Raw genomic sequence first — 26,142 nt, 5'->3', positions numbered from 1 at the left:
CAAAGTGCCTGTGCAGATGCTACATGACTCACCTCACCAGGGGGAAGCCCTCCAGGCCAGGAAAGGGGTCTCTGGGGACATACCTCAAAGCTTAGGAGCTATGAAATAATTCCAAGTCCCCAGGGCCAATTGTCCAGGCTGACTAGGGAGAACTACCCACCCTCAATTCCAACTCTTACCACTAATTACCAATTATTATAATTACCAATAATACTCTGGGATTCTTAGCATCCCTTCAAATAACGTAATTTCAGATCTGAAAGTCCCTCACGCATGCAAAAGAATATGACTTTAATTTCTATTTCACCAAGATATGTGCAACATAGGGAGGGGTTAACTTACCCACAGTCACCAAGTGACCAGGCCAAGATGACAAGTGGTGTTCCTAATCCCTGGCTAAATCCCAACCCAGGTGGTTCAACTGGTACCCAGGTAGCTTTAAGTAACCCAGATTCTCAGGTACTGATTCAGAGGTGTGGGGTCTGGGATTCTGTTCAAGTAAGGCAGAAAACCACACCTGTCTCAGGGCTTCTTCCCACGGGCACAGGAGCTGGTGGACCTGCTGCACAGGAAGGCCAGAGGAAGATGAAGTCCCAGCACAGTGAGGCCCGGGAAAGATGAGAAACCTTGCCAGCAACAGGTGGCTCACAGCTCAGCCCTGGCTCCTGAACACAGAAGAGATGATCAAAAATAGAAGCGTGGCAAGAGGCATTTGCCACATGCATCATGCCTCATGCAGCTGCCATAGCTTTGACCAGGAAAACACTTCTCATCCTTCTTTCGCCACAGATCCTCCTCTGCTTGGACTAGGCGGAGGTACGGGAGGTACAGGGGCAGCAGATGGAATGAGAGCAGCTGAAAGCAGTATTCTCTAGCTTGGCGAGGATGGAGAAGAGAGCTGCACCCCACGAAAGTCCAGGCAGGAGGCTGCGCTCAAGCCCTTGCTCCCAGGCCTCAGAGCAGTGGGCATCTGCTCAATTAGCAGAGGGAGATGATAACCCTTTTCTCTGGTCTAGATCTCAGGTTTGAGGCCCCATCCCAGGATCAGTCTCTTCCTCTCTGCCCACCTCATTCCCCAGTCCTTCCCTCCCCCATGCCTTTCAGGATCCTAATAAAATAACCAACAGTAGGGGGGAAAGGTAAACCTTTATTTGGAAAAGAGAGTTCAAATGACCATTTAAAACCCCGTTTCATTTCCAAGACGGAAACAAATAAGAAAACAAGGAACAGATCATCTATCAAGCTCCTGCCCTCTGCCATCTTTAGCCATTTTTAAACTACATTTCCTGGCAGAAAAAAAAACAGTGATGGGCCCTAGTCCTACAAACCAACAGGGCACTTTCTTGAGACCATCTCAGGAGATGCCCAGGGAGAGGCAAACAGAGTGGATGGTGGAGTGTGGACAGATAGGCCTGGGGCTCAGACAGGCACATGCCCAGTACCCAGGAAACAATGTTTAAAAATATACATGAATAGATAAATTCCCCAGAACCCAGGCATGGAAAGCTTATAACCATGAACGCAGCACAATTATTCAAGCTGGGTCTTTGGCTCTCAAAAAAATGAGAAAACATTAACCTCTAGCTAACTGTCCTGAACTCCAGCCTCTCAGCTATATCCTTCAGTCCCATCCTGGAGGCCAAGTGGGCCAACAGCAAGTCAAGTCTGCAGGGCCAGCAGCTACACCCAGCAGTGCAGGATTCAGGCATGCAGGTGACTCATGTGGGCAAGGGAGCACCCCCTGAAGGGGCCAGGGTGCTTCTGCACCAGGAGAGGGAAAGCAGAGGCCATGAGCCGCCGAGGCCTTGCCAGAAGTGGAGCACTGCCACCTCCGGTTCTTGGGCCAGTTTTGCCCAGGGTCACCTTTCTGCTGAGAAGGTCTGGCCTGAGCTAAATACCAGGCTCTTCCAGGGGAAAAAAGGAAGGGGATGGGGGAGGCAGCAAAGAGTAAAGAGCAGTGGGAGGAGAGGAACAGAGAAATGCAGCTTAGCTGTGCAGAGGGAAGGGAACAAGTCCCTGAGGTCTTGCGTCCCAGCTGAGGCAGCTGCAGAACCTGCCAGCTCTCTCCCCGCTGGGACTCCCACCCTCGCCTCAGTCCTCCAGTGAGATAGGAGTTTTTGCTGACAGTTTTTCCTCCTCATGCTTAAAGAGTTTGGCACCTCAATCCACTACCCCTGCCCACGGACCCCACACAGGGGTTCAAACTCTGGCCTCCCACAGGGCAGCCTGGGGAAGGGGATGAGCCCTAGAGGAAGCTTGCCAGGCCTGTGGGGAGCTCTGGGTCGAGGGCATCCCTGAATCCGCTGCTCCAGCTCACGGGGCGCACTTGTTACCAGAGCCCGGACGATGAGGATGCCCTGGTTGGCAGGATGGACACCGAATGAAACACAGACGATAAAAGGAGAGACGGGCCCACGCTCCTGCCGCTGGCAGCCAGGTGCCCACGTGCCTGGCAGCACACAGCTACCGGGTCACACCCTCCACCTGCCCCTAGGCTGACAGCCCCAGTGTGGAAAGTGGGCTAGTCAGAGACAGGCATGGCTGCGCGGAGCAGTCCCACCCCGAGAGGATGCACACACAACACACATCTCACGTGGGTGTGTCTGGCAAGAGGGCTGGGCCCAGGGGTCTCAGGCAGGGAGGTCAGGTCAGAAGGCACCGTACCAAGAAACGGCCTGAAAACAAATAACGAATGAGATCAATAGCTCCCACAACCTGGTAATTAAAAATCAAGAGGGAGCGACGGATACATAGAAGGAAGGGGGAACCCCCCCCCTTCTGCCTCTCCCAGGGCCACCCAGTATGCGGCACAGGTTTAGGAAGAGGCTGGGGTGGGGCAGGGACCACAGGCAGAGAATGTGGACAGGCCTGGAGGAAATCTAGCCATGGGAGAAAGGGAACAAGGAGGGGAGGGGAGGGGATGTAAGTTTCTTGGATCTAAGTTTCCAGAAGCATGGGATATTTCCAGAGTCTCTGATCCAGGTGGCTCTTCTGGAAGAGAAGCTCTCTTCCCCTGGGAGACCATCATGGGGCGGTGACTTCCATCTCGAAGCTGGCCAGTAGGCAGAGGTGGTCTGAAGAGCAGAAGGGGTTGGGTAAGCCATTGGCAGCCCAGAGAGTCTCTTCAGAGAGGAGGGAGAGCCGGCCCAGGAGCTTGAGAGTTCCATCCCGACAAAGCCTGCGATCTGGAGCATAAAGCAGAGGCCAGTGGGTAAGGCAGCCACAGCCAAACTGCACGGGGTTGGGGGGGCCCTGCGGGAGCTCCACCTTAGGAGGCTGCGTTTCCTCGGCGGCCCTACCCTCCCTCACCTCCTGCCGCCTCTGGCGGAGGCCTCATTTTCTCAGGTGTGCCATGATATGTCAGCGAACGAAGCCGGGTGGCTTCAGTGGGACTGCGGCAAACTAGAGTGCACGTCCAAGCCCAGCATTACAAGATCTTCTGATTTTCCAAGAGAAGCCAAAGTCCAGATTTGCTATATAAAATTTGATTTCTCAACAGAAAATCCAAACATTTTAAAAGACATGCTTTAAACAAAACAGGCATGGGGCTGATAGACTGCTATACTGTGACTGCTGTGAGGGGTGAGAAGATAGGAAAGAGGGTTTCTAACCTACCCAAGTCCCTTACTAACCAGCTGCCACTGAACAAATCCAATAGAGCACCTCCTGGTGCTCCATTTTCATCTTTAAAAAGGAGGGACAGGGCTTCCCTGGTGGCGCAGTGGTTGAGGGTCCGCCTGCCAATGCAGGGGACACGGGTTCGTTCCCTGGTCCGGGAAGATCCCACATGCCGCGGAGTGGCTGGGCCCGTGAGCCATGGCCGCTGAGCCTGTGCATCCGGAGCCCGTGCTCCGCAAAGGGAGAGGCCACAGCGGTGAGAGGCCCGCGTACCGCAAAAAAAAAAAAACAAACAAAAAAAAAAACGAGGGACAGCTTGTTCTGCCCACATCTCTCTAATGCTGCAAGGATAAAAACAGAAGCCGGGCAAATGGCCTAAGGGAAGTATGATGAGGATGACCGGTGTCAGGTAGGTATGAGATCTGCTCCTTTGCTGCTCAGGTCCCAGCAGCCCAAGCCATGTGATCAAATGCCTGACCTACCACCAGTTCCCAGGGACTCTTGGGGGTGGCTTCTAGGAATCCAGGATCCACCAAGCTTACCAGTTCTGTTCCCATTCTCGCAGGACTCAGCTGAGAAGAAGATGTAATCTACTGTCATTCCAAGACCCAAGGGCATTGTGGTGACCTCTGGGCGGCCATGCTGGGGCAGGAAATGAGTATATACCGAGGTCAGGTGGAGGCAGTGCTGGATGGTGCCTACAGTCCTTCGGGGATGGAGGGGAAGATGTCAGTCAACAAACACTACTGAACTTTTCCCAAGGTCACTTCTCTGTGGGTTTTATCAAGTTTTTTAAGGGAGGATCCCAAATAACTCAACCTCAGCAAATGCCTTCCCATGCTAATTAAGAGGCTGAGACTCTTAGCTAAAATTAGCCTAGAAACAGAGACATTTATATACAGTCCTGCTGACATTCCTCACCCCCCACTCTCCTCTTGCTACCTGGTGAAGTATGCCTAATGTACACTTGTCCATGGGTCAGCAAGCTCTTCTGTGAGGCCTTACTCCCAATGGAAAAGTGCAGGGGCTTTCCATCTGCAAGAACCTAGGTGGGTCACCTCTGGCCTCTGCACACCAGTTATGTTCCTCCATAAACTTAGCACACACAAGGGGAAGAGAGAGCTCAGCAAAATGTGTTCCCCCAAATCAGCCCCAGGAAAGCCAACAGGAATCTCTCTAATACACCTCAATGGGACTGGAATGCAAGCAGAAGGGAACTGGAAGAAGATTACCTGGGGAAGTCAGGCTCAGGCTCAGGTATGTCTTCCTCAACAAAAGACTCGGCCCAGCCAGCAGGTCGCTCTGTAGAAGACCGGAGAGAAAGGGTTTTATCAATCACAGACAGTGAAGCAGGGTTAGAACCTTACACCCTGAAATCCCACTCTGATCCTTGACTGGATTGTTCCAGAAGGGAAAAAGGAAAGGGAAAAGGTGAGGAGAGGAAGAAAACAATGGACCAAAGTCAAGAACCTCAGGAAGCAGACAGACAGAGGTCTCTAACACAGACATTTCTTCCCTGGCTCAGCAACTTTTTAAAAAATTTAAATTCATTCTTTAGAATAGGTAATACAGTCACATGGTACAAAAATCAAAATGTAGAGAAAAATATCAGTGAAAAGAGCTCCCTCCCACTCTGGGAACTTGCCACTCAATTCCTCTCTCCAAAGGCAACCAATGTTAACAAATTCCTGGTGTATTCCTCCAGAGATTTTCTATCACCCACCATCCATTGTATGCATATATGTATCTGTGTATTTATGTGTATACATATGTATGCAAACACACGTATCCATACTTATACACATCTATACATGTACACACACATACACAAAGAAAAAAGACACACGTTACCAATATCAGGAAAGAAAGAGGGGATATTATTACAGATCTTACTGACATTAATAGGTATTATGAACTGAATGTTTGTCTCTCCCCAAAATATGTTGAAATCTTAACACCCAGTGTGATGGCATTAGGAGGTGGGGCCTTTAGGAGGTAATTTGGCCTTGAGGGTGAAGCCCTCATGAACAGGATTAATGCCCTTATAAAAGGGATCCCAGAGAGCTGTCCTTTCTGCCATGTACGGATGCAACAGTAAGTTGGCAATCAGCAACCCAGAGGAAAGGTCCTCACCCAAACTGGACCTGCTGGCACCCTGACCTCGAACTTCCAGCCTCCAGAACTGTGATAAATAAATTTCTGTTGTTTATAAACTACTCAGGCTATGGTGTTTTAACAACCCAAACTAAGAAAATGGATAACAAGGATCAACAAAATTGACAAACCCTTAGCTAGACTGACCCAAAAAAAAGAAAAAACTCAAATTACTAAAACCTGGAATGAAAGAGGGGGCCATCACCACCAACCTTAAGAAATAAAAAAATTATAGGGATACAATAAACAACTGTATACCAACAAATTAGATGACTTAGGTAAAATGGACAAATTCCTAAAAAGACAAAAACCACACAAACTGACTCAAGAAAAAGAAGAAAATCTGAATAGTTCTATAACAATTAAAGAGACTGAATTAGTAATTTAAATATTCTCACAAAGAAAAGCCCAGGCTCAGATAGCTTTACTAGTGAATTCTGCTAAACATTAAAAAAAAAAAAAGTAATATGAATCCTCCACAAATACTTCCAAAATATAAAAGAGGGGACACTTCCCAACTCATGCTACGAGGTATTACTCTCATATAAAAACTAGACAAAAACATCACAAAGAATGAAAACTACAGACTAATATCGCCTATGAATGTAGATGTAAAATGCCTCAACAATTACAGTTCTGTGATTTATAAGAAATGTATATTTGGTCATTCGGATGACCAAATATGTATTTCTCATCTATAGTCAGTCTTCACGTACAGTCTTAGTCCACAGTTGCTGGTTCAAAACTCCCAAAACTCTCAAACCCTTAGAATTTCCTGAGTGTTGAGAACTGAGCAAGGTGCCTTTTGTTATGTTCATGAGGCAATTTTGTAAAATAGCTAAGGTTGGGGGCTGGTTGCCAATGGAACCAACCATGTGATTAGAGGAACTTTCAGTCCCACCCTATAACCTCTAGGGAGCGGAGACTGGTTGGAGGTGGAATCAATCACCAATGACTAAGGATTTAATAAATCATGCCCATGTAATGAAGCCTCCATAAAACCCAAAAAGCACAGGGTTCGGAGAGCTTCCAGGTTGGAGAACTTATGGAGATTCGAGGGAGAATGGTGCACCCAGAGAGGGCATGGAAGCTCCACATCCCTTCCTACATACCTTGCCCTACGCATCTCTTCTGTACAGCTGTTCCTGAGTTATATCCTTTTATAATAAACAAATGATCTAGCAAGTGAAATGTTTCTCTAAGTTCTGTGAACCACTCTAGCAAATTAATCTAACCCAAGGAAGGAGGGGATAGTGGGAACCTCTGCTTTATAGCCTGTTGGTCAGAAGAAGCACAGGGAACAACCTGGTCTTTTGACAGGCACCTGAAGTGTTGGAGGGGTGGGTCTTGTAGAATTGAGCCCTTAACCTGTGGAATCTGATGCTATCGCTGGGGAGACAGTGTCAGAATTGAGTTGAATTGTTTGTTGGCGTTGGGGGAAACTCCTCCTCCCCCATGTTGGAAAAACGAGTCTCAGAACAATATACTGGCAAACTAAATCCAGCAAAATAGAAAAATGACTACATACTATGACCAAAAACGATTTATCCTAAAAATGTAAGGTTGGTTTAACATCTGAAAATCAATTAATATAATACATCATATTAATAGAATACTGAAGAACAAAAAACAAATGATTACCTGAATAGTCACAGAAAAAATATCTGACAAAATCCAGCACTCCTTTATGACCAAAAGAAAACCCCACAACACTTAAAAAACTAGGAATAAAAGAGAACTTCCTCAACCTGGTGAAGGGAATCCACAAAACACAAACAAACAGAAAACAAACAAAAAAACCTCACGGCTAACATCATATTCAATGCTAAAAGACTGAAAACTTTACCCCTAAGATCAGGAATAAGACAAGAATATTCGCTGTCACCACTCAACACTGTAATGAGAGTTCTAGCCAGGACAATTATGGAAGAAATAGAACGCATCCAAATTGGAATGGAAAAAAGTAATACTATTTCTATTTGCAAGATAACATGATCTTATATATAGAAAATCCTAAGAAATGCACTAAAAAACTATTAGAACTAATAAATGAGTTTGAGGGACTTCCCTGGTGGTGCACTGGTTAAGAATCTGCCTGCCAATGCAGGGGACATGGGTTTGAGCCCTGGTCGGGGAAGATCCCGACATGCTGCAGAGCAACTAAGCCCGTGCGCCATAACTACTGAGCCTGCGCTCTATAGCCCAAGAGCTGCAACTACTGAGCCCACATGCCACAACTACTGAGCCTGCGCTCTAGAGCCCGTGAGCCACAACTACTGAAGCCTGTGCACCTAGAGCTCCTGCTCCACAACAAGAGAAGCCACCGCAATAAGAAACCGGTGCACCGCAACGAAGAGTAATCCCTGCTCATCTCAACTAGAGAAAGCCCACACGCAGCAATGGAGACCCAATGCAGCCAAAAATAAATAAATTAATTTTTTAAAAATTGAGTTTGAAAGATTGCAAGATACAAGACTGATATACAAAAATTGCATCTCTATACACTAGCAATGAACAATCCAAAAATGAAATTCAGGGGCTTCCCTGGTGGCGCAGTGGTTGGGAATCCGCCTGCCGATGCGGGGGACGCGGGTTCGTGCCCCGGTCCGGGAAGATCCCACGTGCCGCGGAGCGGCTGGGCCCGTGAGCCATGGCCGCTGAGCCTGCGCGTCCAGAGCCTGTGCTCTGCAACGGGAGAGGCCACAACAGTGAGAGGCCCGCGTACCGCAAAAAAAAAAAAAAAAAAGAAATTCAGAAAATATTTCCATTTATAAAAGTAACAAAAGGAATTTTAGTTACAAATAAATTTAACAAAAGAAGTATAAGACACACTGAAAGCTATAAAACATGGAAAGAAATTAAAGATCTAAATAAATGGGAAAACTTCCATGTTCACTGATCGTTAAGATAATACTGTTAAAATGGCAACACTTCCCAAACTGATCTACAGATCTGTAAATCCCTATCAAAATCCCAACTAACGTTTTTGCACAAATTGACATGGTGATCCTAAAATCCACATAGAAATGTGTAAGAGACCCAGAATAGCCAAAATAATCTTGAAAAACAACAATGAAGTTACGAGATTTACACTTCTCTATTTCAAACTTATACAAAGCTACAATAATCAAGGCAGAGTGGTACTGGCATAAGGATAGGCATATAGATGAATGGACTAGAACTGAGAGTCCAGAAACCCATACGTCCACTGTTAATTTTTTACAAGGGGAGGGGTAAAGGGAAAATAACTGCTAATGGATATGGGATTCCTTTGGGGGGTGATGAAAATGTTGTAAAATTAGATTGTGATGATGGTTCCACAACTCTGAATATACTAAAAGCCACTGATTTGTACACTTTAAATGGGTGAATTTTATGGTATGTGAATTCCACCTCAATAAAGTTGTTTTTCAAAAAAAGGTAAGAGAATGTTATGGACAACTTCATGCCAATAAATTTGTTAATTTAGATGAAATGAAATATTCCTACATTTTCCCTGTTAAATTGTTTTCTCTTTTTGTTGCTATTATAGATAGGGTCTTCTTAAAATTACATCTTTTAACAAATATATCATTGTTTTATTATATGAATACTACTGACTTATGTATATTAATATTCTAGCCAGATATTTTCCAGAATTAATGCTAATAATAGTTGTTAGTTGATTCTCTTGGATAACCAGTTATATAACCATATTAACAGCAATAGTTTACCCCCTACTTTCCATTGTTTACTTCTATTTTCTTGCCTATATTTCTATGTTCTATTTCTAATTCTGTGGCTGGTGTCTCTCAAAGTTGAATGACAGTGGTCATCCCTATCTTGTTCTCAACTTTGACAGGAATGCTACTAGATTGTCTTCTTTAAGCAAGATGCTCATTTTTGGATTGAGATAAATGCTTTTGTTTTTTTCTTTTTCAGGCACCTGGCGGCTCCACGCCCCTTCCTCCATGGTGCACCAAAGCGCTGACTGACCAAGATAAATGTATTTTAAGGGTGTAAGGAATTATCTGTTTTTTCCTTAAGAAGGTTCTTTTTAAAAGAATCTGGAATAGATGTTAAATTTTAACAAATGTCTCTGACATCTACAGGATGACATGCATTTCTATATTTTAAGAGAGTTCATATATTTATTAGCATGATAAAAACATTAATAGATTTCCCAATACTGAACTACCTTCATATTTCTGATAAACTCCATTTGGCCACAGTATATTGCTCTTTCAGTGTGATGTTAGAATCTGTTTCCTGATCTTCTATGTACATTTTTGGCATCAATATTCATAAGTGGAGAATATTAAGGTCTGTAGTTTTCTTTTCCTGTGTAACTGTTGTCAGGTGTTGGTGTCAAATACTTCTTTTGTAAAAATAACTTGGACCCCTTCTGCTGTGCTCTTTAACAACTTAAACAGTAATGGAATTACAAGTTTTTTAAAGGTTTGATGACGTTCTATCAACATGAACATGGTGTTTTTGTGGGACTGTATCTCTGAGAACTTTATTTTTTCACCCTGCAGTAATCTATTTATGTTATGTCTCTCTTTCACAATCAGTTTTAGTAAATTATGTTTTCTAAAATTAACATAGGCCATCTAAGTTTTCAATTTCTTTTGCACTCAGTTGAGAAAAGAACCCCCTTATAATCCTCTTAATTCTTCTGCATCTGAATACTTTTACTTGCTCCTCCCCTGCCCCCTTAAATAGGTTAGGTAATAGGTTAGCTAATCTGACAGCTGTTTTTCACCCAAAAAACCAACTGATTTTTAGAGCTTATAAATCCTACTGTTTTTCTGTCCTCTAAATTACTTTCATTTTCATCTTCTGCTTTCTTTCAGCTTGTTCTCTTTTCTAACTTGGGGGATACTTAATTTACTTACTTTAACCTTTTCTTATCAATATAATTCTCTGATTCAAGATATTCTATATAATTCTATGAATTTTTCAATGCACGCTATTTTAGCTATATACCACAAATATATGGTATTTTCATTATTGTTATTTTCTACACACTCTGCAGTTTCAGTTTAAATTTCATCTTTGACCCAAAAGTTGTTTGAAATTTTTTTAATGTCCAGATGATAGCATTCTTTTAACTTCTTTTTTTTTTTTTTTTCGGTACGTGGGCCTCTCTCTGTTGTGGCCTCTCCCGTTGCAGAGTGCAGGCTCAGCGGCCATGGCTCACGGGCCCAGCCGCTCCGCGGCATGTGGAATCTTCCCAGACTGGGGCACAAACCCGTGTCCCCTGCATCGGCAGGCGGACTCTCAACCACTGTGCCACCAGGGAAGCCACTTAACTTCTATTTTTAATGCATGTGTGATCACGGAAAGTTGGCTATACTATTTCTACTGTTTGAAATTTACTGATTTTTTTTTGTGGTAGTCTAATATATGGCCAATGCCCAGGAGGAATTTCCTGTGGATATTTTAAAAGATGTCTTTGCTCTGCTTTCAGTGTTCAGAGTTTGATATGTATCAATCAGATTTACCATACAGGGGGCTTCCCTGGTGGCACAGTGCTTGGGAATCCACCTGCCAATGCAGGGGACACAGGTTCGAGACCTGGTCTGGGATGATCCCACATGCTGCGGAGCAACTAAGCCCATGTGCCACACCTGCTGAGCCTATGCTCTGGAGCCTGTGAGCCACAACTACTGAAGCCCGTGTGCCTAGAGCCCATGCTCCGCAACAAGAGAAGCCACAACTAGAGAAAGCGTGCGCACAGCAACAAAGACACAACACAGCCAAAGATAAAAAAATAAAATAAATTTATTTAAAGAAAAAAAAGATTTACCATACAACATGTTATTTAAGTCTTCTATATTCTTAGTTATTTTTTATCTACTTAAACTATTGTGAACTGAGAAAGATGAATTAAAACCTTCAACCAGGGCTTCCCTGGTGGCGCAGTGGTTGAGAGTCCGCCTACCGGTGCGGGGGGCACGGGTTCGTGCCCCGGTCCGGGAGGATCCCGCATGCCGCGGAGTGGCTGGGCCCGTGAGCCATGGCCGCTGAGCCTGCGCGTCCGGAGCCTGTGCTCCGCAACGGGAGAGGCCACAGCGGTGAGAGGCCCGCGTACCACAAAAAAAAAAAAAAAAAAAAAAACCTTCAACCATTAGTTATTTTCTGACTATTATTCCTTGTTAAATACTGCAGTTGCACTTTGTGATGATTGATGTGATGTTATTTGGAACATAAATGTTCCTAACACTAATATCTTCATTTTGAATCAGAAAAATCACAGTGACCAGCAGGATATTGAAAATGGTTTTCTCTCCAGCAAAAGGCAAGCCAATTTAGGCTTCTGAATCATGTAAGAGGTCAGGAATCAGAGTTACCATTACTCCAGAAAAGAGGTGGGAGGTGAAAATCAAACCTGGCACAATAAACTCACCAGTCAACTAGAGCCATCCCTTACACAGAGCCATTAGGTTTTCATGTCTCATGCCTAAATGTGAATGGACACCTGATGGAATCTTCGGGAACAAACAAATAGTGGGGTAGGAAGAAACTAACTCTTAATTAAAAGAACCTTGGAAGGAACAGATGGAATTTTAAAAATTATCATCCTCAGTAGTAGAAAGGCAATATTGGATTCATAAAAAAAAAAAAAAAAAAAAAAAAAAAAAAAAAAAAAAAAAAAAAAAAACAATGGTATAAAAAAGAAGGAACTTTTAAAAAGAGCTTTTGGAAATTAAAAATATAATGGCAGAAATTTAAAATCACTAGAAGGAATGAACAAGCTGAGAGCATCTCACAGATGGTAGATTCTAACATCCAATTAACAGTAATTCCAAAAAAAGAAAGCAGAAGGTAGGAAATTATTGAAGAAATATTATATTACCAGCAAAATTATGTGACTCGAAATAAATTAGTTTCCATTTGAAAGGGCCCTGGAGTATCCAAAACAATGAATGAAACCAACACCCTGAGTAGGGTAAACCATCATGAAATTTTAGAAATCAAGGGATTAGAGATAAGAACCAGAAAGTCTCAGAGAGGCAAAATAGGTGATATACAAAGAAAGGATCAAGAATCAAAATGGCAGCAGACTTCTCATTAGCAATGCTGGAACCTGCAAGACAATGGACTGATTTCCAAACTAGACATTTACACTTCGCAAACTTTCATATTAGTGTGAGGATTTAAAAAATTAAGTCTTTTTTAGTACATGAATAGAAAAAAAAGAAAGAAAGAAAACTGCTTCTCTCAACCCACGCAGCACTATGTACAAATGGCACTGCTCCAGCAGTTACATGGGACTCAAGGCTTCTGCCTGTCCCACCAGGCAACATGAGCACATGGGCCAAAACTGCCTCTACCTGAGCTGCAACATCTTCTTGAACCATTCAGCACTGGCAGCAGCCAAGCAAGTAAGTTCTTCTGCAAGTACTTGGGAAGAGGACAATAAGTTGTGCAGGGATGGGTCAGTGGAAGAGCTGGATTCAGAACTTTCCTGGTTCAAAAACGGATCAGATAGCCTTTCCTCTGTGGCCATCTGGTCAGTTTGTGAATAATAGTTTACAGAAGTCATTTATTAGCAAATATTTTTTCCTAGAATGCACTTAATTGGGCACATGGTTTATTTTTACATGTTAAAAGACCTGAAGAGGGCTTCCCTGGTGGCACAGTGGTTGAGAGTCCTCCTGCGGATGCAGGGGACACGGGTTCGTGCCCCGGTCCGGGAAGATCCCACATGCTGCAGAGTGGCTGGGCCCATGAGCCATGGCCGCTGAGCCTGTGCGTCCGGAGCCTGTGCTCCGCAACAGGAGAGGCCACAACAGTGAGAGGCCCGCGTACCGTGAAAAAAAAAAAAAAAAGACCTGAAGCTCTGGAGATACATGGAAATGTGCAAATGCTCATGAAAAAGAAAACAGAATAACCCATTTCAGTGTCTTTAAGAACCATACCGGAAAGAATATACCACTAATAATTAAAAATATTTACAAGAGGGGGACTTAAAATTTATATTCCCATCTTATGAATTATTCCTTCACAAAGGGAGTTGGGGAGAGTGAGAGTCACACTTTTTTTTAAAATTATACAACTTGTGTGATGTAGAACACTCCAGCACAATGCAACATCAACTTGTTGGAAAGTTAGACCATCACTCCCTAGCACTGTAGCTCCTTTGGCAACTCAGACGCTTCCCATTAAAGTCAGTGTCACCGTCAACTTGGCAAGTTTGAATGTCTACATTTGAGTTGGATGACTCTGGTATTGGACTGGAAATATTATTTGTTAGCACATCTAAACAAATCCTCCAGAAAAAAAGATCACACACTATGATCTCCTTGTACTGCACTTAAGGCTTTCTACTCATGGTCTAAAACTGGTGGTAGGTTTTTTTTTTTTTTTTGGTTTTTGTGGTACGCGGGCCTCTCACTGTTGTGGCCTCTCCCGTTGCGGAGCACAGGCTCCGGACGCACAGGCTCAGCGGCCATGGCTCACGGGCCCAGCCGCTCCGCGGCATGTGGGATCTTCCCGGACCGGGGCACGAACCCGTATCCCCTGCATCGGCAGGCGGATTCTCAACCACTGCGCCACCAGGGAAGCCCTGGTGGTAGGTTTTTAGATTTGGAGTCCTTGAAAGAGACTCATCAGGACCCTGTTCGGCCCTGGGTGGGGATACTAAACAAGCAGAAGGGTACATTCACAGTATGTGGAGGATGGGTGTGTTTACCCAAATTTAATCTCAATTTTGAAAATACTGCTATCATTGGGCACTGTTAGTGAACTGGATATTTTCCCCCATATAATGATTCTACTTACAAACTGATTGTCAGTGTATTTAAAGGTTCTTATTTTGTTATTAAATTGAAATGCTTATTTTATGTTTCAAGTACAGTACTGATTTTTTAAAAATAACCTATTCTTAACATGGAATTACCTATGTGGGATCCTACTACTGTTTAACTTTAGGATTTTGAATTCTTAAAACATTGAGCCACTGCTTCCCTGCCTAAGCCCAACTGATCCAAGCACTTATCCCAGTTCCTAGCACACGCCAGTCGCTCTATGCATGGTGGCCACCACTATTATTATTGCTATCACCACAGGTGTAATAATACATTAGCTTTGCAGTTTAAAAAAAAAAAAAAAAACCAAGCCATTGAAATGTTCACTGCTCTGTGCAAAATGCCAATTCAAGTTAAATTCCTTCGAGAAAAAAATGAATTCATTACTTACCACCAGTCCTTTTACTATAGTTTTTTCAGTCATTGCTTGGCTGTCTTAAGTTATTCTTCTAGCAGTTTCTTCATGAAAGGCTTTGGGTTGAGTATAAAATTTTTGACCAAACCATCTTTCTTTGAAACCTTGCTCTCCTGTGTTCCAGAGTCGAATGTTAATGTTAAAAAGTCTGAAGCCTACCTGATTATTTTAACCTTTAAAAATAGCCCAATGTTTTGGTTCTGCCCAAAGGATTATTTTATCTTTGACTTCTGTTAACTTCACTAGGATGTCTTACTGTTGACTCTCCTATGTCATTTTTTACTGAGACATGGTATATCCTTCTCAATGTGGAGTCAGATCTCTTGATTTGGGGAAAATCTTCCTTGAATCATACCTTTAAATATTCCCTTTGTGCTATTATGCTGGGTTTCTTCTTTGGGAGCTCGAACTATGTGTATGTTGAATCTCTTTAACTTCCACTACTGTCATTTTCTTTCTAGTGCTTTTTAACCTTCCTGGCCTCTGCCTCTTGCCTTGTTTTCAGCAATGCCTATTCTCTCTTGGACTGCTTCTAATTTTGTCTTCATTTTATGTGATTCTTAAATTTTTTATTCCACTTCTTTCCTGAGCTCTGTAGTTTACATTTCATCTACTGATGTCTTGCCATGTGCTTGAACTTATTTTATAAAAGCAATTATTTTATTTTTGCACTCTTATGTTATAAAGGCAATTGCTTAAATTTTTTTTATTCATGGGAAAATAATCATAATTTTCATATGCTCCATGGCAACAATTTTTATCTTCAAAGTATTCTTTATCTGCCTTTTATTTTTCCTGTTCTTCCACCTTTTTTTCTTATAGTATTTTAGTACAGATCTCACGCTGGCTCCTTTTGGGCAGCCCAGCTTGGAATTGAGGTTTTTATGTACAAGCTATTGGTACAAAGCTTATATAAGCAAAGACCTGGGTACGCACTGCAAGTAACAGTCATTTTCCTTATGACGCAGGGTTGTGTGTGAGTCCTGTTCCATCTTTACTTCCCCCTAGCCAAAAGAAATACGCAGTTTAAGTATTACACCTCCCCCCACCACTTAAAGAGACTGCTTCATGCAAATTTGGCTTGATTCCTTGATCAGTCTTTCCTCTACTGCCTCTTTGGACCAAAAGAGGTTCAGACAATATCCTTTTACAACCTGTACATCCTATTCTTGTTGATGAAACAAGGGATTTTGATTTTGTGCCTCAGGGTACGCTCCTCACCTTGGAGAAAGGCACCCTGCTGGTTCTTTCGGAGATCCATATGGCCCCACAGACCAGTCTCTCCATACCTGCTCCAGCACCCCTGCATGATCTCCAGTGCTTCTTGCAACCATTCCACCTGTGCTGTGGTTCATGATTTCAAATATCTTCAGGTCTCCTAGCTTTCTCATAGATGGAGTTTGCATTTCTCTTTTTCATTCTCCTTGTTGCTTTGGAGTGTTTTCAGTGACAAGAAGGGGAGAACATCAAGTATACTCTGCTACTTAAGTAACTTGTTATTACAACCAGAAGTACTGTCACCTTATGATTTTCAAAGCCCCATCAAGTGTATTTTCTCTCTTAAACATGCTGTATACATGCTAGTTATTAGCAACTTAATACTAAAAAGCTTGCGGCTTACTCAAGGTCTCAGAGCTAGTTAGAACCCAAGTCTCTTGATTCCTCGTCCATGTTCTCAACACATTGCACATGGCCAGTGAACTCCACTGACCTTCCTCCTAAGCATACTTATTACGAGAAGCTGATCTCTAAGAATTATACCTAGAAAAGACTAAGAAACCACATAACTGACAAATATCAGAGGTGAAGAGGAAAGAAGACCAAGCTTAGTTGGAACAAGTTAGGGAACAAGCTTAGTTCCCATTACCTGGCTTAGTATCTGTCACTCCTTCCATAACAACCAGTCCTACAGGTCGCTGACAGGCAATGCTGCAGAAGCGGAAACGTAGCAGGAAGTCTCGGCTATACTTACGTCTCTCTGTAAACCAGGAAAAGCCATACAGTGAAAGACAGGAAGAGGAGCCACATGTTGAGACTTCCTTAATACCAAGAAGCTTACAAGTAGGGACACAGAGGAAGTCTGGCGCTGAAGACAAGGAGATTTTCCAATGGCTATGATTTAAAGTTGTCCATTTCATTGGGTGACCATGAGGAGGACAATGAAAAAACAAAGGAACGTGCTAAGAGAATTGAGGGAATTACACTTTTCTCTTGTCACTGAGGTGCCAGCTTTCTCCCAAAATGGGCACAGAGGGACAACCGACCAAGAATGTGGCATGTGCTCACCTGATCTCTTGCGGTGACAGGAGGTGACATACTGACAGCAATCAGTGATGCCCAGGGAGCTGGGCCATAGTGGGGCCTGCAGCTTCCTCTGATAAAGCTGATGGGAGAAGTCTTCCTGTCCAGATACCTACAAGGAAAGAGCAGATGGGAATAAGGAATCTGAGATGGAAAAAGGAAATAGCCCATGTTTTGGGACACGCAGACAAACATACACACACACACACACACACACACAGAGTCACATACTATGTACGTAACACAAGCAAAACACATAAGTCTCAGGGGAAAGTTAAAAATAAGGAGCTATTTAAAACCATTATTTTATTTTTTTTTACTAGAAACACTGAAATGTCCATGAGACAGGAATAAGGGGTTAAGAGAGTGAGGTATGCAAGTCAAAGATAACAGAACTATGTGAACATATGGTCCCCTAAATTTCAGCTCAGAAAAATCTACACTACTCTGCCCAGGGAATGTCAACTTTCAGAGGCTTTAATTTGCAGTGGGAAAAGGCTTATCCTGATCTTTGGATCTTCTGGATCAAAGTCTAGCATCTTAGGCCTATTACTGGGAAACCACGGGGTCAAACCAAATGGGAAATGCACCAAAGCACTTTACCGTATCTACGTCACCATCCTCGGTCAAAGCCAATGAGCAGCCTGGGAACGGACAGAACGTAGTAGGGGAAACATTCGGCAACATCAGTCATCTGCGTATCTCCAACGTGTGTAGCAAAATCCCCTTTATTTCATTTAACAACAACACATATTTGAATGCCAACTGTGTGCAAGACACTACTAGCTAAGTGCTGGGGAGAGAGCAGTGATAGACACAATCTCTCTGCCCCTAAAGGCCATACATTTTCAGTATGCCATCGGAAGTAAAACACACCTTCAATATAATGGCCATTTACTAACTGTGTGACTTTGGGCAAGTTAGTTAACTCTCTTGGGTTCAATGTGCTCTACTATTGAATGGGATAATGACACCACATACAATTAAGAATCTTGGTAACAATAACTACTACCAATTACTCACTGCTTCCTTTGAAGCAGGAACTGGAAAACACTGTGTGCATTATTTTATGTAATCCACCGAAGAAAACCCTCTGAAGTAGGTCCCATTATATCCCCAGTGTATGAAGAGGCAAATGGGGCTTATGGAAGTGAAGTAACTTGCCCAAGGTGGCAGAGCGGGCATCTGAACGGACTATCTGCCTTCAAAATGAGTGCTCTTGATCACTATGCTTAACGGCAGCTGTCACGTGGTAGGCACTTACTAAATTCTTCTTCCCATTCCCTGAGCCCCTTGATCATAGTAGCTTCCCGGCAGGATAATGCCTTTCTCTGTGCATGTGGCAACCAGGACATCGCTGGCACTTGAGTAACCTCATTAAAATAAAAGCCCCGAGTGCTCAACAAGAATTCAGTCATTTTATGTCTTTTCTCCCCTGTGCCTTGCCAAAAGTTAAGCAACAAATTGGATCGGCAGGGGCAAAAGAGAAGAACAGGGAGGTTAAGGGACATGTAAAGAAATCAGCACAAGCTGAATGCTCCTCAGTAGAGCCAAATAAACTACAATAAAACTATAAGATACCTAGGTTATAAACATTCAGCAGTTAAAAGGAATGAGATAGATACATATGTACATTGTTGAGTGAAAAAAAACAAGCTACAAAATGAAATATACATAATATATCACATTTATAAACACACACAGTACATTATATACCAGCTGTTAGAAGCAATCACAGTATAGTATTGGAGGGCAGGAGCTCTGGGGCCAGACTACCTGGTTACAAATCCTGGCTCCACCACTCACTACCTGCAAAAACTAGAGTAAGCAAATTACCTAACTTTTCTACACCTTAGCTTTTTCATTTATAAAATGGAAGCAATGATAGAAATTGTGAAAATTAATGAGTTAATACATGTAAAGTGCTTAAAATAGCACCGGGCACAGAGTAAGTGCTTAATAAATGTAGGTTATGATTACATCATCACAACAGCTTAGATACTACTGCAAATGCATACAAAATGACCTTGAAGAACACCAATAAACTTTGAACAGTTATTACTTGACTCTAAGTGGAGACGTGGGAAATGTAGGTAATAAAGGGGGCTTTGGTCTTATTTTAAAATGTCTGAATCCTTAGAGGGATGTACTTTTGTACTTATATGCACTTACATATATACTTATGTACTTGTAAACTAAACATAACTTAATGATATAAACTGAAAGGATTCCAATATACCAAAGGCACTCACGAGCTCCTAACTTCCAGGCTTGGGTACCAGATATCAATAGAACAAGAAAAAGCCACAGGAAGCAGAACAGGTGTAACTGAGGTCCCTGCCACAGAAGCAACACCAGATGCCAACACCAAAATCTCTCCCTACGCCAACCCCGCAGTGGCCTCTCCCATTTCACCTTCCAGGCCGGCATCCCATGGTACTGGAGTTCTCCATCCCTGATGAAGTTGTAAAGAGGTGAATCAGGGACAGAATTCAGGTCCCCACACAAGATGATGGGACAGTGGCTGCCATCTGACAACCTGGCCACCTTGTCCACTTCAGCCAAGAAAATGGCCATCTGGGCTAGCTTGACATCGCCCCGACGTGGGTTGTACAGGACGTGAGTATTTGCCACACATAAGGGGGCCACTGAGACTTGCCCCAGGCGTTCTGGGACTAGCGGCTGCAGCAGCAACACTAAGCCCACATTGTCTCGATTGAGGAGCTCCAAGCCAGGCCGAAAGTACTCCACAGGGCTGGCACAGAGCAGACGGAATCGCGTGGTCTTGTAGCAGACAGCACAGCCATCTGTCTTATACCCGGTCCTCCTCTTGTAGAAACAGGAAAAGCCTGCAAGGAACACCCCACCAAGGAGATAGGTCAGAGTGCTTGACGATGGGTTAGGGTCCCTCTACCCAGCCCTGGCATGTGTGCCTAATGCACTGCTCCTGCTGTTCAATAAGGGGAGTCCTTGCCCTTGCCAATTCCTTGGTTCTGCAGAGGCTCCCTTACAGTTGTAACCAGATGACTGAGTGGCTAGAAGGGGAAGGAGGGACAGAAGGGTATAAGCAATAACCTGACAGAAAAAGCATGGATTCTAGGGTCAGACAAGCTGGAGTCCAGGCTCCACAACCTCTGAGTTTTATATTTATAGCTTTGTGACCTTGAGCTAGTCACACAAATTTTCTGAACCTCAGTTTCCCCATTGTAAAATGGGGATAATAATATTCAGCCTCACAGGGTTGGTTACTTCAAGGATGAAATGGCAACATAGGTCAGAATTGCTTTAAAACTTCGGGACTCTCCTTCTCACCCACACAAAGGAGCTAGCTCACAGGTGAGACTGAGGGTTTACTGGGATGAAAGGAAGATACAGTGCATTCAGGAGAGAGCAGACAGGGCTGTAGGAAGAAAGACTGGCAAATATGCCAGCGAGTGGCATTACCCATCATTCTCAGAGAGGGCTCCAGCTGCTCCCAGTAATGATCTTCCTGGACTTCCTGGAGACACAAGATCTGGGAAAATGACAAGGAATCCAATCACTCCAGAGTAATGGAGGGCGCTGGAGTACGACTCTCACCCCAGGAGCAGGCACTGACGCCACATGGGAAGCTGCTGTGAGTCTCAGGCTGGGTCACACTGAAACTTCCCCTGGGTGCTGACTCTTCCCTGAGAGCCACTACCAGCAAGAACAGGCCCAGAGTTAAGCTGAGATCAGGTAACATGTGCTGGATTTTCCTGCTCCTTGAATCCCTCAAGTCTCCCTCCCTGCACGAAGGTGCTAGAAAGCATGTACCCACGGAGAGTCTTCTTAGCATCTGCCCCAAACTCATTACACCAGGCAGGCAAGCACCAGTCCTAGGCAGGACGCCAATCATATGAACAACTATGGGGTTCAATTCATTTTCTAAGAGCACTGGGAGACAGCCAGGGTCCAGAGCAAATGCAGGATGGCACATCTCCCCATCTTCACTCACATCGGGATCCCAGTGCTGGAATTCCTGCATGAGATTCGCAAAGCGGTAGTTCCAACTGAGGATGTCTGGATGGCAATGCAGATAGAGCTCTGAGCTCTGCTGCATCAGGTCCTGAGCCAGGATGTTATAGGACATCAGAGTGAACTGGAACTGAGGGCCATCCCCTGCCTCCAGGCCCTGAGCATCTGGCTGAGTGGAGAAATCCTCCCATTCTCGCCACAAGATTTCTGCAAAGGTGTTGGGAAGAAGAGGTCCATGGTAAGTCCATGTTATTCACAGGGCCCACCATCTCCACTCCTGACTCCATGATACTGTGACGAGATCCTTTTTTCATTTTCCCTGTCATTCGTCCCTTTCTGTGGTGATTTGAACAACACTCTAAGGACATTCTCAGACGAAACAATAAGCTCCACAAAGCCAGAGATAATCTCGGCCTATTCATCACTGTATCCTTAGTACCTAGCATAGTACCTGGCACCTAGTACAAGTTCACTAAATATGGCCGACAATTTCTCACTTCTGATAAATCCATGGGTCTCTGGGGAATCACTCAGATGAATGTGCTTAATAGTCATCTGAGATTAAAGACATTTCTAGAGTAATCTCAGCCTTGGGTGTTTCCTGACCTCTAAACCTGAAAATGCCTACAGGGCCAGAAACCATAATGTGTCTCCCATGTGCCCTCGAGCAGGGAGCTGCAGGATGGATTTCAAACCCATGTGAGCCACAGCACTCATTCTCCAAAGTTTAATGGAAGCCCGATATATAACACAGATAAAAATAGACTTATCCTGGTTGAGGCAGAGAGTGGAGCCCTGAGAGCTCTCCACCCCTACCCCAGGTCACCTCTAGAGAACCAATAATGTAGAGAATCAGAACTATGGTCTGCTTTCAGTTCTGCCACTACCTAGCTATGTGACTTTAGGCGTGTCCTGCTACCTCTCTGTGCCATGATCACTTCATCTGAAAGGCCATGGGGCTGGATGAAATGCTCTCTAAGGCCCCTCTGGATCTGCCACTGCAGGAGTCTCAGAAAAACAGAATGCAGCAGCAGAGCTCCACACAAGAGAACTTTAGCAGTGACTGTGCACACATCTGAGACAACCTGCAGCCCCGGCTCACTCAGCCGGTTTTCAGACTCACCATGATATGGGATTTCCAATGAGGGAGGTTGCAACTGCCCCAGGCCCTCAAAGGGCCAGATGGGAGCCTCTTCCTGGGGTACAGGCTCCGGTGCTATGCTCCAGGCCACCACTGCGGGGTCCTCTTCCCACTGCTCTGCAGCCAGGGCACCCACTGGAAGGACAGCACAGTCTGCATACTGGGGGCCGGTCTGCACCGGGACCGCTGCCCACATTGGGCCCTCGACCTCTGGCAGTGGCTCCTCTCCTAGCACCTCGGGGAAAGGCTCCTCCAGGTTCTCTGCTGCCCACAGGTCACTCAGCTGCCTGCTGGACCACTTGTCTTCTGAAGCAGCATCCTGTTCTCCAGGATTATCCATCAGGAGCGCCAGGCTGCTCTGGGCTACTCCCTTATCTACAAACAGACCCTCGCTCACAGTTGAGAGTGCCTGGCCTGACCCTTCTTCTTGCCACTGCTGCAGCAGGCCCTCACACTCCTCCTGGTCGGGGCCCCGAGGGGCCATGGCAAAGTTGCCGTCTACCTGGGGGGACGAGCTCTTCGCCACGAGGGCATTTTTTCGACATGTGAAGAAAGCATCTAAGAAGAAAGCCAAAAATGCCATGTTATAAGATGACAGCATCACCCAACCCACGCTCTTCTCCCAACTTCTAATAAGTCCCATACAAGCAAGAATCATATCCACCTTGCTCATCACTGAGCCTGCCCATTTTAGCGCCTGGAACGTCATCATCATTAGAGTGAAGTGCTTACTATGTGCCAGGCACTGTTCTAAATGCTTTACAAGTATTAACTAATTCATATGGTAGGGATCTGATAAATACTCAGTGTGTGAATGAAAGAATGGCTATCCCACATAATCTAGGACAGAGATGATCACATACAACCACACTCCTTTCATCTGGAGGTTAAGACTCCTATTAACATCAACTCTCTGGTTCTAAGAGCCACATTACACTGGAACCAGCACTTGACAATGAGTCAGAACTGTGGGTTATGGCCTAGCACTGAAATTAACAAAGCTATGTGACCTTGGATAATGCCCCTAGTGAGATGGACTCACTCTTGACTGTAAAATGAGGACAAGGGAAGTTTGAACTAGATAATCCCCAAGAGCTTTTCTAGTTCTATAAATCCACTAATCTATGAATGCATTCTAAAAGAAAAAGGCCTAAAGTAGACAAAAAGGGTGTCTCGGCCTCGCCTGCCGATGCAGGGGACACGGGTTCGTGTCCCGGTCCGGGAAGATCCCGCGTGCCGCGGAGCGGCTGGGCCCATGAGCCATGGCCGCTGAGCCTGTGCGTCCGGAGCCTGTGCTCCGCAACAGGAGAGGCCACAACAGTGAGAGGCCCAAGTACCGCAAAAAAAAAAAAAAAAAAAAAAAAAGCGTGTCTCAAAATCTGTACAATCTCTCTCTTAGCAAAGGCCCTGGGTCCTCTTCTCAAATCTATTTATTCTACTCACAAATCTTCACAAACTTCATTATCAGCTTTCCCATTCCATTGTACTCTAGCGACTGTAAATCAGAAGGTGCCAACAACTGACAGCAAGAGACAGCTTGCCACCTCTCTGCTACGGCAGCCACAGTGACAGCCAACAGGCAAAAAGCAGGCGGGAAAAACTATAAAATTAGAGGCCCCCAAAATCCAAGCACAGTATTTTGGCACAAACAAAATCTCCCCCCCCCACCAACACACACTAAGTCACTTATTTTATAGCATAGGACAAGTGACATGTATGATGATGACCCTCAATCACCAGAGATTGATTTTATCAGCTCCATTTTTTTTTAAAGGCAAGAAAAACTTCAAAATGGTCCAAACGTTTAAAGACACTATCTTATTTAGGGTCTATGTGGATTTACGTCCCTCAATCAGTGGTTTTTCAACCAGGGGTGATTTTGCCCTCAGGGAACATTTCTGCATTATCTGGAGACACAGTGGTTGTCACAAATGTGGGGATGCTACTGCCATCTAGTGGTTACAGGATGAAGCTACTGCTGAATATCCTACAGTGCAAGATCCACCTCCACAGTGAAGTACCCAGGCCCAGACGTCCACAGAACTGACACTGGGAAACCCTGCCCTAAACCCATGGGCTGGGTTGCTGGCCTTAGTCTCAGGAACTTACTAATTCCCTGCCCTTTGAAACATCCTCTATGTATATCGGATGGCAGAAGTTCTTTGATTTACATGTGTAAGGTTATTAGTTTTCAAACTCAGCAGGTTTTGGTTGGTGGGGGTGGTTTTTCAGCAGCAGAATTCTTTTAGTAAAAGAAAATCTGTAGAAACCAAATATACAAATACAAATGGGACTACTTTAATAGGTGTGTGCAAGTGGGTGGGGGGAGGCGGCCCTTCCTCTGTGATACCTAAAACTCTGACTACTGGTCTAGAAACCTCTGGACTAGTATATGTCACTACGGCTGCCATTATGGACACTGGCAGAGCTCCAGAAATGACAGCAACATGGTTAGAAGAATATGCATTCGTTTTCTGAAAACAATGACTTCTGTGGAGTTCCTAATTTCTGAGAAGTATGTACACACAAGACATTCCCGAATTCAGTGCCTACTGCATTCTGGGCAGTATGGTAGCACTAGACACAGTGAGCAAAACAGACATGGCCCTGCCCTCCTGGAGCCCGCATTCTAGCGGCAGATACAAACATACACATACACACATTAAATGTTTTATATAAAGTACACGAACAGAAATTACACACACAAACACACACACACATATTGTGTAAAGTTCCAGAAAGGAAAAGCACAGAATGCCCACAGTTGCACCTCTTATTTCTAAAAGTCCTTCTCAGTCTGTCCCGCCCCCTAAAATGCCAGAAAAAAGTCTGGGGGTTCTGTGGGATCTCCCAGAGGTACTGATGGTCTCATAAGAGCCTCGGGAACGTCAAAGACCAGGAGTGGGGAGCACAGACAGATCATGGCAAAGTTAAACAATAACTCTTCTCTAAGTACCCGCTGGGCATTGCCTCCACCCCACTACATCTCTAAACGCACGGGACATTGCTTCAAAGCTGAGGTTTCAGTGTGTCTCTGGATACTGAGCATTCGTTTTTTCAACCAGACTCCGCTGAGAGGCGGCTGGGAAAGGTGAGTGTGGATTTGACCCAGGGGAAAAACAGGTACGTCTAGGTCTTCAGTCCACAGATCCGCCCCCAGGGCCGACTGGCCCCTGTCCACAGAGAATTCGTACATTCTCCTCGGCCCCCGAGCGGCCAACCCTCCCCGACCCCCAGCGCAGTGACTCAGCGGGACCCGGAACCTCTCCGCAACCCCGTGGCCAGAGAAGGGCAGCTCTGGCCCCTCCCCCAGCTCCCTCCACGTTAACTGTGGCCCGACGCCTCCAGGTCACAGGCGTGAGGAGGGGGCCGCCCACGAGGCTCGCCGGCCAGGCCCGGGCCTCGTTTAGTCCAGGACGGGCACGGCGGAGCCGAGGGCCGCCTCCCCACACCTTGAAACTGCCGGGGGAAAGTGGTCGTGAGGCCGGCCGCGACGCACGCCGCCCCAGGCCCCGCGGGGCCCCGCCGAGGCAGACCCGGGCCTGGCACCCGCCCGTCAGGACGCGGGGCCGGTACCTGAGAGGGCGCGGAAAAGGCGCGCGACCGGCAGCAGCAGGTAACACAGGCACGACGCGATCATGGCCGGCCGCCTGCGCCCGCTCCCGCGCCCGCTCCCGTGCCCGCCTCCCTTCCTCGCCGCGGGCCGCCGGGTCTCCCTCCGT

The 26,142-nt window shown here is 45.1% G+C and overlaps 1 protein-coding gene across 3 annotated transcripts; it reads right to left on the bottom strand.

The window, feature by feature from the left end:
• Positions 1 to 267: 267 nt before the first annotated feature.
• Positions 268 to 26,142, bottom strand: ANGEL1 (angel homolog 1). Of its 3 annotated transcripts, none has more exons than XR_010839460.1 (10): positions 25,997 to 26,142; positions 22,403 to 22,978; positions 21,260 to 21,486; positions 20,728 to 20,797; positions 19,699 to 20,132; positions 17,269 to 17,395; positions 15,919 to 16,960; positions 4,851 to 4,920; positions 4,161 to 4,324; positions 268 to 3,185 (listed from the first exon to the last, which is right to left on the bottom strand). XR_010839460.1 is itself a non-coding variant. In XM_059057927.2 (10 exons), the coding sequence occupies exons 1-10, from the start codon at positions 26,058 to 26,060 to the stop codon at positions 3,025 to 3,027; spliced, it is 2,004 nt and encodes a 667-aa protein (XP_058913910.1). In that variant the 5' UTR covers positions 26,061 to 26,142; the 3' UTR covers positions 268 to 3,024. The 3 variants fall into 3 exon arrangements, 2 of the variants coding, with proteins under 2 accessions (XP_058913910.1, XP_066884131.1); XM_059057927.2 differs by having other exon boundaries at positions 16,850 to 16,960; XM_067028030.1 differs by lacking the exon at positions 15,919 to 16,960.

This window comes from Kogia breviceps, chromosome 3 (genome assembly GCF_026419965.1).
Source record: "Kogia breviceps isolate mKogBre1 chromosome 3, mKogBre1 haplotype 1, whole genome shotgun sequence".
Classification (NCBI taxonomy): Eukaryota; Metazoa; Chordata; class Mammalia; order Artiodactyla; family Physeteridae; genus Kogia; species Kogia breviceps.
The sequence above is the reverse complement of the archived record's forward strand: the minus strand, read 5'-3'. Positions and strand labels throughout refer to the sequence as shown.